This window comes from Fundulus heteroclitus, chromosome 13 (assembly GCF_011125445.2).
Source record: "Fundulus heteroclitus isolate FHET01 chromosome 13, MU-UCD_Fhet_4.1, whole genome shotgun sequence".
Classification (NCBI taxonomy): Eukaryota; Metazoa; Chordata; class Actinopteri; order Cyprinodontiformes; family Fundulidae; genus Fundulus; species Fundulus heteroclitus.
In genome coordinates this window covers 41460148-41477010 of record NC_046373.1, presented here as the reverse complement: position 1 = coordinate 41477010, position 16863 = coordinate 41460148, and the positions used below count along the sequence as shown (strand labels likewise).

At 39.1% G+C, this 16863-nt stretch overlaps 1 protein-coding gene across 1 annotated transcript; it reads left to right on the top strand.

The window, feature by feature from the left end:
- The first annotated feature begins 577 nt into the window (after window positions 1-577).
- Window positions 578-9725, top strand: tap2a (transporter associated with antigen processing, subunit type a). The gene is made up of 11 exons (XM_036145800.1): window positions 578-1147; window positions 1427-1541; window positions 1625-1755; window positions 1839-2044; window positions 3308-3505; window positions 3601-3729; window positions 6603-6791; window positions 6906-7079; window positions 7242-7401; window positions 7680-7816; window positions 9201-9725. Exons 1-11 carry the CDS (start codon window positions 634-636, stop codon window positions 9387-9389), a joined length of 2142 nt encoding a protein of 713 aa, XP_036001693.1. The 5' UTR covers window positions 578-633; the 3' UTR covers window positions 9390-9725.
- Window positions 9726-16863: the final 7138 nt, after the last annotated feature.

Below are 16863 nucleotides of genomic sequence, written 5' to 3'. Positions count from 1 at the left end.
TGACAGAAGAACAGCCAAACATTCTGTGCAACCAGGTCCTATGGCCACCGGCGACTGGCAGGTGAAGTGTCTTATTTAAAGACACAACAACTGAGATGGTCAGAGCAGGGATTTAAACCGACAGGCAGCTGGTTACAGGACAAACTCCTGAGCTCCTCCACCACTGTCACCCAATTTAAATGTACTTGCTACCTTTCCACAATAGCTAATCTCAGACTTTTTCTGTTTTTGCAAGTTGACTTGATTAGTGTCCTGTTTACAATTTCATATCCAAAGCATTTCTTTATTCATTACATTTTTGTTGTCCTAAAATTATCAATTAGAGGAACATCAAGGTTGCCTTAAGGTAAGCCTATACAAAATCTAAGAACAGTTGTGATATTTTTGATGAAGTTATATCTATTTCCATTCATGGGGACATGTTCACTTTATTTAAAAAAATTGCAAATGTACAACTATATAAAATAGTTTGAAGTGATTGTTGGATATGAACGCAAAAAAAATGTTGACCAGTCCTGTTCTGCGCTTCAGGGAAAGCCCTTAATTTGCCAGAAAATGAAAGTGAAAGCAAAAACTATAACGCTTCCGTTTCAGCAGAGCAGGTCATATGAGGACTTCGGCTGCGTCTGAAACATGGCAGGAAAAGCCGTAACAACAATCTACAAAGTATTTGCTTTAATTGCAGCAGTTTTTGTCGACCTTTCTTTGTTTTACGCATCGGGGTTGGTCGTGTTTCACGGCGCTTTGGGACATTTTGCGCATCTGTGGATTTCTGCAGCTCTACGATGGTCCGGAGTGACTGTTGTAACTTTGCTGCTGCTGGGGGACCTGGAGCCGCTGCTGATCCGGTTTATAACAGCCTACAGCCTGCTTCCAGCGGTGTTTGGGACCGGAACCAGGGCTCTGTACCGGGAGGAGAGCCAATGCGGCCCGGCGGCGGATGTGCGCTGCTGGCTGATGTTCGCCGGAGCGTCGCTGGGAGCTGCGCTGTTCTGGGAGATCACCGTCCCGGACAGCGATGAGGAGGCTGGCAGCAAAGAACAGAAACAAAAGTCCAGGGTTCTGTTCATGAGGGTTCTGCACATGTATAAGCCTGATTATCCTCTGCTATTCGGAGGCGTTGTGTTCCTCTCATCAGCAGTTATCTGTAAGTAACCAGTATATAAGACGTTGCTTTAACTTAGCTAACGAGTGATGGGGAAAAAAACAACATCATTAATGAGTGTATGATGAAATTCTTAAGTCATAAAACAAAATGAAAGAAATCAACATACAGCCATTAAAGCTGCTAATGTGGTTTTAGGTGTAATTTACATGTTTTTTTTTATTCTCTTTTTGTTGTTTTTTTTGCGGTGAAGATTTTATTATTTCTGTCAGTCTGCTGGATGATTTCTATATTAAACCCTAAATCTGTGTGTCTCCTCAGGTGAGATGTTCATCCCCTTTTACGTTGGCAGGGTCATTGATATCCTTGGCAGCCAATATCAACAAACTGAATTCCTCACAGCTCTCCTCTTCATGGGCCTGTACTCTGTGGGGAGGTATGAAGCAGGAAGTTGATCTTCCACAGAAATCCCACCTGCATTCTTGTGTTTTCAAACTTATTTTTCCTTTAACTTTGTAGTTCTGTCAGTGCTGGCTGCAGAGGGGGCGTCTTGCTTTGTGCCATCAGTTCATTTACTTGCAGAATTAAAGTGAAGCTGTTTGAGGCTTTGACCAAACAGGAGATTGGATTCTTTGAAACTGTAAAGACAGGTAAGTGTTGGCCTAAATTGGAATAAAATAAAAATTACACAATAGCAGAACAACTAAAAAACATATATTTCTTATCAATGCAGGTGAGATCACATCCAGGTTGTCTAAAGACACCACTCTGACAGGAAGAACGGTGTGTCTGAATGTCAACGTGTTGCTGAGGACATTTATCAAGACAATGGGCATGATCTCCCTGATGATGAGTCTGTCCTGGAAGCTCACATTCCTTGTACTGATGGAAACACCCATTACCGGGCTCATCCAGAACTTGTATGACACTCACTATCAGGTAACAATAGAGTAATGATTACAAGTACAAACCCAATATTCAAACCGGGCACAGAGTTACGTTTTAAAAGGTTTAGTGAAGGGGCTGAGTAGTAGCAGTTGAAGCAGGCAGGCAATAAGAACCAGACTGACCAGAGATTTCTGGCAGTGATGAAGGCAGTGGCTGACAGATGGCTGTTGGCTGAGGGGAGTGGATACTAATTAGTCCAGAAAAGTCCAAAACAAAGCAAACACAAACCTAAATTGTGACAAATAGGGGTTGAATGCATAATATAGTACAGACAGATCCAATTTTACTCTATAGGTTAATATTAACCATAACACATTTTATTTATAGGTGCCTTTCTTGACAATCAAGGTTACCTTACATCAAACATAATAACAGATGTAATATAGAAAAAGGTTCATTTGAATTGAAGCCCAAGTACATAAATTAACTCAGGGAACAAGAAGTGCAATTAACAAAACTTACATTTGTCTTCTGTATTCTTCTATAAAACAAACATTCCCAGCAATGCAGACCCCTTTCACAAATATGTTATCTGTATTAAGCAGGTGAGAGCGGAGCAATGAGGACAGGGACAACCAGATAAAGGCATCCCTTTACAGGTCCCCGGAACAACATATACACAACAAAAGTACTACCCTGACCTGAAGCATAAATGTGATAATTAAACAAATAAATTTCTACATTGACCAAAAAGTATTACAGGGGTTGTCACCTAAATGTAGTAATCCCTTTCTTAGGGGTACCACATCTGGATCTTTTTTAGTAAATTAATTTATTCGATTTTTAACCAAATCAGCTAACAGCAAATATTAATTGATAGTTATCAAATTGTTATTGTTAGATATACATGAGAGGAGGATATGCTAATTTTACACTGTAAAAATAAAAGACAAGTCAGACAACAAACTGAGATGGCAGTATTGCCTGAAAAGGAGAGCAGATAGATAGAAAGTGAATACACTAGTACATCAAGCTTAATGAGAGCACTAGACTTTTGATCAGGTATGTTTCAGGACAAAACTACACATCTGTGGCAGGTTTCCGCTTACAATTATCTTTATACAACCAAAGATTTTGTCATATGTTAGGAATGAAACAGGGTATAGAGAGGTATTTACCCAAGTGAAGGTTATATTTTAACATATACTTGGTAAGGTTTTATTGTATCAAAGTCAAATCAGGTTATATAAACCTAAGCAAACCTTCAGGTTTTACAGAAATGTTCTGTTTTCCCTCTTTGACTTTCTTTCTCAGAGATTGTTTCAGGCGATGCAGGACTCGATGGCTCGAACAAATGATTCTGCAAACGAGGTTGTGTTTGGTATTCGTGTCGTGCGAAGTTTCAACACAGAAAAGCATGAAGCTGATCGCTATGATAAACGATTATTGGAAACTCACTCCCTAAAGATTCGACGGGACGCTGTGACAGCTATTTATCTGCTCGGACGGAGGGTAAGAGGTTTTTTAGTGTGTAGGTTTTTAAAAGTTTTAGAAAGTGCGAATTCTGTAAGTGAAGGTCACCTTATTTAATGTATGCTTGTCTGTAGTTGACAGGTTTGGGAATGCAGGTCTTCATTTTATACTATGGCAGACTTTTCATCAAAATGGGGCAGATGACCACTGGAAACCTGGTTTCCTTCATCATCTACCAGTCAGACCTTGGAGACAACATCAGGGTAGGTGTTGCATTGTACTGCTAGCTGACATGTTCGATTGGAAAGTATTAAAACATAATACTGATTTTTAGGCATAAATACACCCAACCAGAGATGGGGACTCGAGTGTGTGACTTGTACTTGAGTCGCACTTGTGTTGCATATTTAATGACTTCAGACTCGACTGAGACTCACGATTTCCGACTTGTGAACAATCTTTTATTTTTAAATGTTTTTTGTTTTACTAAATTGACTAATCGCAGCTCGGCTTCTTTTCTTACCCGCACGCAGCAGAGGTAGAAAAACAGCAGAGGGGCTGTCAAACAGTCACGTAGCACAACGTAGCGTCACTGACGCAACGCAAAACATGTGCACGTGCAACCCATACATATATGGAGGGTATATGTATGGGTTGTAGCCAAAAGGTTCACAATAACCTTTGGCTACAAAATCTTTACACAAGGAGGGAATAAAAGAGCAGCAAACTGCAGCTTCTGTAGAAAAAAAATACACAATGCTGGGTCCACCACATCTAATTTTATCCGCCACCTGAAAACCCACCTGGACAGGTTGGTCACTGTGTAATAGGTTAGCATCTGTGCTACAAACAAGCTAAGCTATTGCTGCAATGTTTTTTTTCTGCTATTTATTTAGGGTTTTCTTTATTTCTTGTATTTGCTAACCTCATATCTTCTTATAAAAGGGCAGGATTGTGATTGATTTTTTTCACAGCCCTTACTTTCACTTAAAAATAAAAACAGCAGACATTTACTGCTAAAACAAGAAATAGTTGTAACCACAAATGTCAGTTAAAAGCTGTAAGAAAATAGTTGTTTTTGAAAGAACAAAAAATACAGATGCAAAATCTATCCGGGAAATAAATTGCGTGTGTGCTTTTGTTAATTGTATTTTTCATTTACCAGTTCAAGATAATGATCATTCCATAGATATAACAGCGTGGCTTTCTATGGATTTAGCAAGTCTTATGATAGATCATTAATACTATAATGTCATTTGCATTTTGACTGCTTCACTCAAATACCCAGGACTTTACCCAAGACTAGACCTGTCACAATTTTGCAGGATGATCATTTTTTCTAAAACGTATTGTGATAAATCATATTATTGTCATTTGAGGACCTTTTTCAGCTAATATGATAATACCATATTAATGCGAGTATATCCTGTTGGCCTACTGAGTCTGATAAATTAAGCAGGTGGCATTGTTTGGTTTAAATCCTAAAACTTCCATCCTGCAGCTGTCGTGTTTGAGAGAAACATATAGTAACACAATAAGTAAAGTTCCCCTCTGGAATAAAACCTTGCAGCGTAATGAAACCTTTTTGCTATCCTGTCTCAGTGACGGAGATGAAAACACAAGGGGAAACAAGCAACCATGCTTACACAAATTATTGCACTTATTTTGATTAATTAATGTGATTAGAATTTATTGTGCGATTAATTGATTATTGCGACAGGCCTACTCAAGACTTGAGACTTGACTTGGACTTGCAAAAAATTACTTGTGAACATGTCTGCACCCAACAACACAACAAGTGTTTTATATTTTAAAATACAGTTTTGTATAATAACTACATGCCCTATAGACCAGTTAACGTGTGACGTCACGAGCTACATCCGCACTACATGCGGGTCCCGCGGGTAGGCAAAAACAGAACTGTTCTCGCCTACCACCATGACAAAACGGGTGGATCAGAGCGTGCTTTTAGTTCGTTTATTTTTGAAATCTAAACAATGCCTACGACTTGTTGTGCTCCCGGTTGCACACAGAGGCATTCCAAATCGTCGGATGTACGTTTCTTTCGTTTACCGAAGGACGAAGAAGCACGAAAGAAATGGATAATTTCAATGAAATTATCCCAGTCGACTGTGGGAGCCATCATACCGCGACAGAATTTGCAGTCTACACTTCATCTCCGGTAAATACAACTTAATTTTGCACTGGTCATTGTTCTACTTAAAAAATTATATAAATAAAAAATTAGGATATATACTTAAGTCGTAAACGTTCGTTTCGTAATAATATACGTACATGTACAATGTATGCAAACCCTCTGGCATCACTCTGTGAAAAGGATTAATAAGACAAAAACACCAAAATAATCCTTAGTGAACAATGTTTTTTTTAACATACCGGTGGCGGGTCTTCCTCCCTGCTGAGGCGCGGTCTGTGTCCGACTCCGCTTTCGTATGTTACACAAACATGTCTCAACGTCCATCCATCCATTTTCTGACCCGCTTAATCTCTCATGGGGTTGCAGGGGTTGCTGGTGCGTATGTCCCGATATAAAATAATTGTAGCCGTCCAGTGGTTTCATGGCTTTCATGCTCTCTCATCTGTACTGGCCTGCCGTGTTTATAAGGCAGCTGTGTATGTCGCGGTACGGAACACTTGGCCAGCATTTCCCAGACTCGCTCCGTCCCTTCAGCCTTTTGCTGGACGGATCTGGTAATCTGATACCATCAACCATCAACTTACTCTTAAAACGATCTTGTGATACGTTATCTAAAGAAGAAAAATACGTCGAGAACTCGTCGTTTCCTTTGTTTGCGTCCGCCATTGTGTTCGCCTTTTGCCTACCAGTCCAGTCCAGTTTCCCTTTACCATTTATTCTTCCTCCACACTTTATTTCTTTGTAATTATTGTGGCCTGTCAAATCTGCTGTCTGAATCTGATGCAGGCTTTTTTGTGAAACAAATTAACACTACAGGGCAACCAGACCCACCATGTTATTTGCCCAAGCTGTCAGGACAAGTCTGTATTACCTACTTAAATAATTTTGGGTGGTCCAAACAACCGCATTAAAGCACATCTCACAGTGCTGCTATGGATCGTTGCACAACTCTCTGACACAAAAATTGTTATCTTCCAGACACTTACCTATATCTTTGGTGACATGCTGAACTCAGTGATGGCTGCTGGGAAAGTGTTTGAGTACATTGACCGAAAACCTCAGGTCAGCACCGACGGAAAACTCAAACCGGAGCAGCTGGAAGGACGTATCAGCTACTGTGGTCTGAACTTCGCCTATCCTTCAAACCCCGACAAAACTGTCCTGCAGGTGATAAAAACATTTTTTAGGTTTAGTTTGAGAAAAACATGCTTATAAAATCTAGTTTGATTTTGAACATTTTAGTCATCCTGTGTAGTTCTGATGGTCTTTGCGTTGTCTCAGGACTTCAGCCTGGAGCTGAAGCCAGGTCAGGTGACGGCTCTGGTGGGTCCATCTGGAGAAGGAAAAAGCACCTGTGTGAGTCTCCTGCAGCGATTATATGAGCCTCAGCAAGGAGAAATCTTACTTGATGGGGAACCCCTGAAATCATATGATCATCATTTCTTCCACAAAAAGGTACTTGAAAAATGTTTTTTTCTGATTGGTCCATTCCTACTCTCGTTATTTCTGTTTTAGATTATTTTAAATTCATATAACTGGTATAAACAAGTCTTACGTATTTTACTTGTCTATTTAAGCAGTAATAATTAATAAATCTAAAAATAATTCATCTAACAGATTGCAGTGGTGAGCCAGGAGCCTGTCCTCTTCTCTGGATCCATCAGAGACAACATCACCTACGGCTTCCCCGACTGCTCCATGGAGCAGATTGAGGAAGCGGCACGGAAAGCCAACGCCCACGACTTTATTAATCAGCTGGAGAAAGGCTACGACACGGGTAAACCAGTCTAACTTCATCCCTCAGTGTCTTTACATGGCTGAGTACGAGCACAATGATCTGCTACTATAAAAAAGATTTTTTTTTTGGGGGGGGGGGGGTAAACAAGATAATAAAATATTATGTTAAAGGTTTTTTTGCCTGTGAATAAAAGGTAAACAGTTTACACATAGATTGTGTATTTAGGGCTGTCATATTTGTGTTTCTGCATCTGTTTATTTTTTTGTGTTGCTTCCGTTACTCTCAGTTTTAATTTTATCTTATTGTTAATTTAACAGAGGTGGGGGAGAGTGGCGGCCAGCTATCCAAGAGTGAGAGGCAGCGGATCGGCATCGCCCGAGCTCTGGTCAGAGAGCCGAAAGTCATCATTCTGGATGAAATAACCAGCTCTCTGGATGTTGAGAGTGAAAACAAGGTATGTGGGATTTGGGGTAAAGCCTCATTATCTACTTTTGTATTAGACGTAACCAGATGGAACCCTGTTAACAGCATTTTACAGGAATATCCATCCACCCACCATTTTCCACACCTGCGGGCTTAGTGGTGGTGGCGGGACTGGGGGAAAGTTATAGTATTTGATGAAGATACATTGACTAAATACAAGATTTTGTTTTTCAATAATTATTTTGATTAAAAAAGGAAAACTAAAATCCAACACTAAAGAGCTTAAAGTCACACATTGAGGACTGACCGTCTCCATCAGGACTTTTTGCTGGGGAACAGAATTAATGGTTCCATCCATTATGGAAAACTATCCAGGTCCAGGAGAAGCAAAGCAGCCCCGGATCATCACACTACCACCATGTTGAGATGTTCTTTTGCTGATTTTCTGTCAGTTTTACACCAGATGTAACACGGAGCACACCTTCCAAAAAGTACTGCTATTGTCTTTTCAGTCAACAGAATATTGTCCCAAAGGTCTTGGTAATCAGACTTTATTTTGCAAATTTGAGATGGGACTACATGGTATTTTTGCTTTTATTTTCTGTTGTTCTGATTTCTTTTGTAATTTCCTGGATGAGTTGATAATTTTTTAAAGTTGGTAGGCTGCTCCAGGGAAGGCATATAACCATGCATACCAACTTGTTTACACTGAGGGTTTTTTTTTTAAGTATAATTATATATTAGCATGTATAACTTTAAAGCTATGCAGTCATCAATCACAATAAAGGTGCCCCCTGTTTTTTTATTATTATTCAGATTCAGATTCAGACTTACTTTAATGATCCCAGGGGGAAATTACTTTTGTTACATGCTCCAGAATACACACATCGTTATATATATATTTACAACATTCCACACAAGGTAATACCATGTCACAATAGTCATATCACTTCACCTTGGGAATCCAAGTGAAGTGATAGTGACTTGTGCAAGAACAGTGCAGAGAATGCATAAATGACAGTTACAGAGGGGGGGGTGTTAGGATAACTGAGTGAGGCGTTGTAAAGATTGATAGCCACAGGCAGGAATGATTTCCTGTGGCGCTCAGTGGTGCATCTGGGTAAGAGGAGCCTTCTGTTAAAGGAGCTCATCTGCTGGGTCAGTGTGTCATGGAGAGGGTGCGAGATTTATTATTTGTTGATCATTTCTTTAACAAATGTGATCTGGTATATTTCTTTGAGTTATTATGCTGCTTAGATATATACATATGACAAACCTATAATAAACTGTTTATTTTTTATTTATCGCATTACATAATTAAAGTATGTAAAGTCCCCTTTCTAATATGTGGTGGCTAAAACCAGACAAAATATAGGATACAGTTGATAATGAAGTGATACATTTGTCTTGTGCAGGTTCTTCAGGCCCTGGCCAGCTGCCCCAACCAGACCCTCCTGGTGATTGCTCACAGACTGAAGACCATTGAGAAGGCGGATCAGATCATTGTGGTTAGAGGAGGTCGAGTTGAGGAGAAGGGGACTCACCAGGAGCTGATGGAGCAGCAGGGCAGCTACCATAAACTGATAAACGAGCTCTTCGACTAGGCAAACCCACCACAGTCGACTACTGAAAATGATTTCTACTGAAACTGTGGCCTAAAATGTGATATTTTTGTACATACTACATTCCGATAGTTTTGTATAGACATTAACAATGTTTTTTTTTTATTTATTTGAAAGATTGTTGATGTAATCATGAAAGGAAAACTTCTATTGTCATATTTAATGTCATGACCAAATTTTCAGATACATGCCCTGGGAAATTGTTGACCCAACAGGTCAATGGTGTTGCTATAAACCTTCAGTTATAATCAGAACAGCCAAAGCTTTCTGTGTGGTTGGTGCATCTCAAATAAAAGATTAATCAGCAGTTAAAATGTGTTTCTGAGTGGTTGTGAAAAAATTGTTCTAGTTTCACCAAATAGCGATATCATCAGGGCAAGGCTCTGTGGTTTACAGTCATCCGCAGGCCAGCAGTCACTCTTTTAGGGATGAAAATGTTCTCATCCTAGACAAAGAGGAGTTAAGGAAGACATTTTTGTCAAAAGAAACCACCCATCATTAAACAGGAGTGGAGTCCTCTGGGTCCAAGTGTCCCCTTTTAAAATTCCATTATTACAAGCATCACTCAGTCCCCGGGAACAATAAGTTGCCATCAGAGCACTAATGACCAGTCGATAGCCTGATATCCCTCCTTTGCCTGTGAGCAACAAGTTTTGATTGTTGCAATTAACTTGTCGAGCCAGCATGTAACAGCACAGCTCAGAAAGCTGAGTTTATTAGTAACTCCTCAGACTGAAGAAGTTTCTTGGAGAAGAGACAAAACGTTTTAACAAAGAAGAACCCGTCCAGAGGACAAACTCAGTTTTGTTTAATCCGTCCTAGTTTCTTGTTTCATATTATAATAATATGAAAATATGTTTGCCTAATCCATTCTCTGGTCAATTATGACCATTCAATGTTGTTAAACATAAGCTTTGGGAAAACTTTGCTTTTCCACATTAATTTCCCAAATTAACTACAAAATTAAATACAGCAAAAAAAAAATAAAAAAAAGAAACGTAGTGATAATTGATCTAATCATGTGGCTTTTATATTTACCAGAATCTGTTCTGGTTACTGTATCTCTAGTTTTAAGCTACCTGACTGATTTTTATTGCAACAGACAAAAACGAAAGCGGTTTTGATGGCGAGCTTCAGTGTTTGGGGGGGGTTGGATTTTATAGTCAAAGCTGACCTGGGAAGTCCCTGATGATCATCTTTCTTTTCTTTTGGCAGTGAAACAGGAACGAGGAATGCTGCCTTTTGATTCGTTAATAAAAAGCCAAGCCTACATCAGGCCTGTGAAAACATTATCTTCCTTTATTAACTGAGATCGAGCTCAGCTGTAAAAATTATTGACGCCATTTTATAACTGTGCATCTACAAAATGGAGACTAGGATCACGTGTCTCGATGGCAGACGTGGGTACTAACTACTGTAGGTGTATCATTTTAAAATAAAATGTACTTGTGTTTTACTGCACCATTGTTTTTACTTTCACTTTAGTAATATTTTAAACTAACACTACTCTTACTTAAGAGCAATTTCTGGCTACTCTACCCGCCTTAACTTACTTCACTGAATTAAAATGAGCACATTTTAATCTAAAATGCACAAGACACACCCCTACGGTTTATGCTACAGTGAGACTTCTTGTTTGGACACAAACTTTATTGTTTTAATGTAATTTTATCACTTCTGAGCCTGTTGTGGTAAAGTTCACTTTAAGAATCAAGAATCAAGAAGCTCTTATTGTCACCGCACAGTCACTCAAGGCTTCTTGATGATACATTCAAGCTTGTAGTAAATCTCGTGCAATGTTCTTAAACCTTCATATACAGAACTGTGCAATGAAACATTCCTGATATTTAAGAAAAAAAATATTTATTCACAGTAGAATATCATGGAATTCAAATTTAATGTCATTGCACATGTCACAAGTAAAAGCAACAAAATGCAGTTTGCATCCATCCAGAAGTACTTTAGTAGTGCACAATAACATTGTTATGATCATGCTATAGTTGTAAATATAAATGAATATAAGTATTTCGGTAGTGATATTGTAACATATAAAGCCTGTAGTAAATATTGTGGTATTTTCTTAAACCTTAATATAAGGGGCGACAGAGGTGCAGGAGTTTGTCCTGCAATACGCGGGTTGCCGGCTCGAGCCCCTGCTCCAATCTTTTCAGTCATTGTGTCCTTAGGCAAGACACTTCAATTGAATTGTCTGCTGGCAGAGGTGAGAGGGCTCAGTGCCGGTGATGTATGGGGTCGTCTGACTGGTTAAAGTACTATACAAGTACAACCCATTTACCATACACAGAGCTGTGCAATGAAACAATCCTGATCGTTAAGAGTGTGCAGGATAAAAAATTACATTCATTGTAGTAATATTGTAACGTGTACAGACTCAGTTTTCTCTGGACTCATGCAGCATAAACAAGGTCCAGATTTTGTAGAAAGCATCCCACAATTTCCTGTGCTGTCCTCACCATCTGTGCAAAGTCCTTACTCTCCTTCACTGTGTAGCTTCCACACCACACAGTTATGCTAAGACATAAAGCACTTTCTATTGGATAGTGTAAAAGTTTTTTTTAGCAGTTTAGTGGAATGTCCAGACCTTTTCAGTTTCCTGAAGAACAAGAGCTGTTGTTGGGCTTTCTTCACCAGGTGGAGGTGTGGATGCCCAGGACCTTAATGCTCTCAACACGCTCCATCACCTCCCCCTGTAGTGAGAGAGGAGCGTGTTCAGTCCTCCTGGACCTCCTGTAGTCTATTATTACCTCCTTGATTTTACTAGTGTTCAGGATCAGATTGTTCCTGGAGTACCACTCTGTCAGATTGCTGACCTCATCCCTGCAGGTGTGGAGATAATCCCATGTTGTGGATCTTCAGAGTCATCATATGTGGGAGCACGGTGTTGAATGCTGAGCTGTAGTACATGAAGAGCATCCTAACATAGGAGCAGGGCTGCTGCAGATGAGTCAGGGCTGAGTGAAGTGCTAGCAATACAGCATCGTCCGTGGAGCGATTCTCCCTGTAGGTAATCTGCATGCTGTTCAGGCCTTTATATACAGTCAATGTTTTATATTGTTACCGGAACTACTTTGGTGCGACAGCAGTGCAGGAGCTAGGAGTTTGTCCTGTGACTAGTGGATTGTCGAGTTCAAACCAAGCTCTGACCGTGTCAGCCATTGTTTCTTTGAGCAAGCCACTTCACCTGCACTGCAAAAACAGTACCAAAAGAGAGCAAAATGTTCTTGAAATTAGTATATTTGTCCCTGATTTGAGCAAATAAAGATTAATAAGATTATCTACCAATAGTATTTTTACCCCTAAAGTAAGATAATTAGGTATCCTGGTGAAGATCCTTAGTCATCCAAGTCATGATCAATCCCAAAACAATGGTTAAAAAAACAACAACTATGTAGACTTCTATTGTGAAGCTGAATAATAGAAGTCCAGTTGTTGTTTTTTGTTGAATTAGTTAAAGAGTTTTGGGGTCTTCAGACTTAACAAAGCTCTAAACAGGCCATTTACTGTTTTCTTTGGACTATTATAACATGTATAAACTACTGTAGTTGGTAAATGGACTGAATTTATATGGAGCTTTTCTTGTCATACTGACCACTCAAAGCATTTTACACTAGAACCACACCTAATTTCACTCACTAAGGCAAACAAAGTCATAAACCACATAAAATGTGCTCTATAAAGAAAGTTTAAGTGATTAAAAGATAATGTGTTTTAAAGACAAATACATTGGTAAATGTCTGTTTCTTTTTCCACAGTGGCACAGTTGGTGCAGCACTGTTGCCTTGCAGCAAGAAGGGCCTGGGTTTGAATCCCCTCCTCTGGCTCTTTCTACATGGAGTTTGCATGTTCTTTCTTTGCATGCTTGGGTTCTCTCTGGGTTCTCCAGCCCCCGCCAACAGTCCTAAAGCATTGCTGTTAGGTTAATATGTTATTCCAAATTGCCCTTAGGTGTATGTGTATGCGTGCATGTTTTTGTCCTTTATGTCTTTGTGGTTCCCTGTAATGGACTGGCGACCTGTTCAGGATGCACCTGTCTCTTGTCCTCACTCATCTCCCTGCTCACAACTGACCTCACTTCAACGGGCCTGTCTGTGAGACTTTTAATGTTTGCAGATGACAACACTGTTATCGGTCTGATCCAGGATAGTTGTGGCCAGAACCACCAGGAGCTTAGCCAATTCTCAGTGACGGGAGTGCACCATCATCTTCAACTGTGAAGATACTCCCTCCATTCAAAATTTGCACCAGTGTAGGGTCAGGAAAAGGGCAGCTAACATCTCTGCAGACCCCACACATCCTGGACACAAACAGTTTAGACTTTTACCTTCAGGTTGGTGCTACAGAGTGCTATTTGCTAAAACCAGCGTCCACATAAACTGTTTTATCCCCAGGAAAGACGCTTTGATGAGCACAATGAACACCTTCCAGTCTCAGTAGTCACCTACACTGCTGTGAAACAACATACTTATATTTGTGCAATCACAACTCACATCCTCCCCTTTTTCATTTGTTTACATATTTCAAAAAAATATACTGTTTTCATTATATATTTACACTTAATGTCTGTACACTGTGAGCGTTGGGGCTTAAAGTCAAATTTCTTCACCATGCACAAAATCATGGCCAAATAAAGCTGATTCTGATAATTAAGTTGCCTATGCTTGTTTTAAATGTAATCTTTTCTTCTTTAAAAAATGCCATATATCCAAATTCTCTTACTTTAAATATAATATGAGGATTTGGTTCTTTTGTTAGATTGAGAATCTTTATTTCATTGTTGTTAATCTCCCTTAGACGAACCATGTAAATCTTATTATCCTTGAGAGAAAGACATTGAACATGAAACATGACAGAGTGGATATACATATTTTCCTTCTCAGAATCAGAATCAGAATCAGGAATACTTCAATAATCCCAGAGGGAAATTACTGAAATTCTGCATTGTGATTAATTTTTTAATCACTGCCCACCGTTAGTGATGTGCCCCCTGCAGCTAGAAACTGAACCCAAACGGAGTTATTAGCAGGACATAGATACCAAACAACAGCAAATCCACACCTAAATAGGAAAAGAGTTACGGTGCTGAAATGGCCTAGTCAAAGTTTTGACTTCAACCTGGCTGAAATGCTGTGGTGGGACATCTGCAGAAATAAATGTCTGCAAACCTCAATGAGCTGCAGCAACTTAACAAGGACACCTGAACAAAATTCCTCCATGTTGATTTGAGAGACTGATAAAGTCAGACAGAAAATGACAAAAAGTTATTTCCTCTTAATACCGCTCAAATATTGGGGATAATCTTTCATCTGAGCACCACTTTTCTATTTTTGATAATAAAACTGTTGTGCATTTTGCTTGAGTTGAAGTTAGATTTAAATCATTTAAGAAAATAATAAAATCTTGGCACCATTTTATCAGATCACACGAGTATGAAAGGACTTTCTGTGTTTATGGGTTGGGCTTTATGGCCTGAGCTGACCTGGTGAGTCCTTTACGGTAAACGTTGTTTCGCTTTGTTTAATAAGGCTGTTTGGGAAGTTGTTTGAGGGCGTGTGCCATAAACAGCAATACCCACGGTGTTATGAACATCATCACCCTCTATCGACTGACATCTTAGCTTTGGTAATATTTGACGCCAACTCGTTGCAGAATCTGTTCATCCATAAAATGGAGATTAGAGTCCCGTGTTTCAAGGGTTAGGATTTTGTTTCTGTTACCAATAGCAATTATTGATTTAAGGCTTTGTGAATTGAGTTAACACTTGTATTTACTTTCTTAAATTCTCTCAACTCCATGATTTGTTTGTCTCGTAGTAATCATGCAAACTTTAAGCCGCACCTGTTTTTGAAAGCACATGTTTCATCAACCTGATTTTGATTTAGGATACAAAATGTTACAGTAAATCATCTTTATGCTTTATTCCGTGCACAATTCCATGTGTGGAATGAAGGATTTATGTTTTTATTTAATCTTGTTGATTTGAACAAAATTAAATCTCCCCTCCCCCACATTTTCTCTTGCATTAGGGTGGTTTTAAAAGTGCTTTAAGCCATAGTGCAAAGACTGGGTTCTTCTCATGAAGATAAAAGGTTTTCTTTATTTTACAGTTTTAAAATTACCCAATATCCTGTAAATTAACAAAATATCCCAAGTCACCTAAAGAAAAGAAATGGCTGAGTTTAAAACATGGAAGTGTAGGTATGGTTTGTTTCAGGCACAGTGACTCATTGTTTTTCTTGGCTGCTTCCAATCAGCAGTTTCTGCCACCTGCAGGTAAAAAAGGCTGAAGGGCACAAAGGTAACCTGCCAAACAGCCGCCATCTTAAGCTGTCAGTTTCAAATTTCAACCACAAAATGGCCAACACTCAAACTAATGGAGAGTCGGTTTACATTTCATGACCATAATATGATCTTTACTAACTGTGCTCTCAAATGTTGACAAAAATCTATTTTATTTCAAACTGTTATTCATAAAAAAAAGAAAACAATTAAGCCCAAATGGACATTTTATGTTTGTGGAAAACTGCCCGTAAGTATGAGATGCACTGCTTAATGGATTCTGATCAGTGTGCAGACCTTTATAAGAGGAGGAGCTATGACAGCGCTGGGGTAAACGAGTGTGTGTTTGCAAAATACCAGAAAGGAGAGATACCAGCAATGAACATAGAGAAGAACTGTTCCTGCCTACTGATTTGGGTACAAGTGGAAAACATTTAAGACAGTTTTCTATCTACACCGGGAGATCTTCTGACAAAATCCTTCCATGATCCAAGGATGCAATTTTTTTAAATAGCAAAATCCCCAGAATCAATCCTGACTTGACAAAGCTCAATTAACATCTTAAACATGACAGTTCATAGCAGACATTAAAAAGACTGAACATGTAAACTATAACTTATTGGAAGGGTTGTAGGAAAGAGCTCCTTTGCTGTACAGAGAATAAGGCGGGATCATGCAGGTTTGCAGAACTGCATGTGATTAAACTTCTGGAACAATGTTATATGGACAAGTAAGACAAAGGTAGAGCTTTTTGGCCATAATGCACAGTGCCATGTGCAGAGAAAATTTAACTCACAATATCTGCACAAACAACTCATAGGAAAAATTAAGACTAGTAGGGGATCGAACTGGATTGACCAAGAATTTCACTGTATATCAACGTTAGATTCAAAAAACAATTGTGGTTATTTTTATGACAGGCTTTGTCCAAACTGGGACAGCAACAGGACAATGATCCAAATACAGCAGCATATCTACAACAGAAATAATCTAGTTGTTTGAATTGCCCAGCCACAGTCTTGACCTCAACCTGTTAAAAATGCTGTGGACCCTAAGAGCTGTAAAGAAACACACATCTGCAAATCTCAATGAACAGAAGCAAATGTGTAAATAAGAGTGGAAAGAAATTCTGCCTTCATCTGTCTCTCACATCAAACAT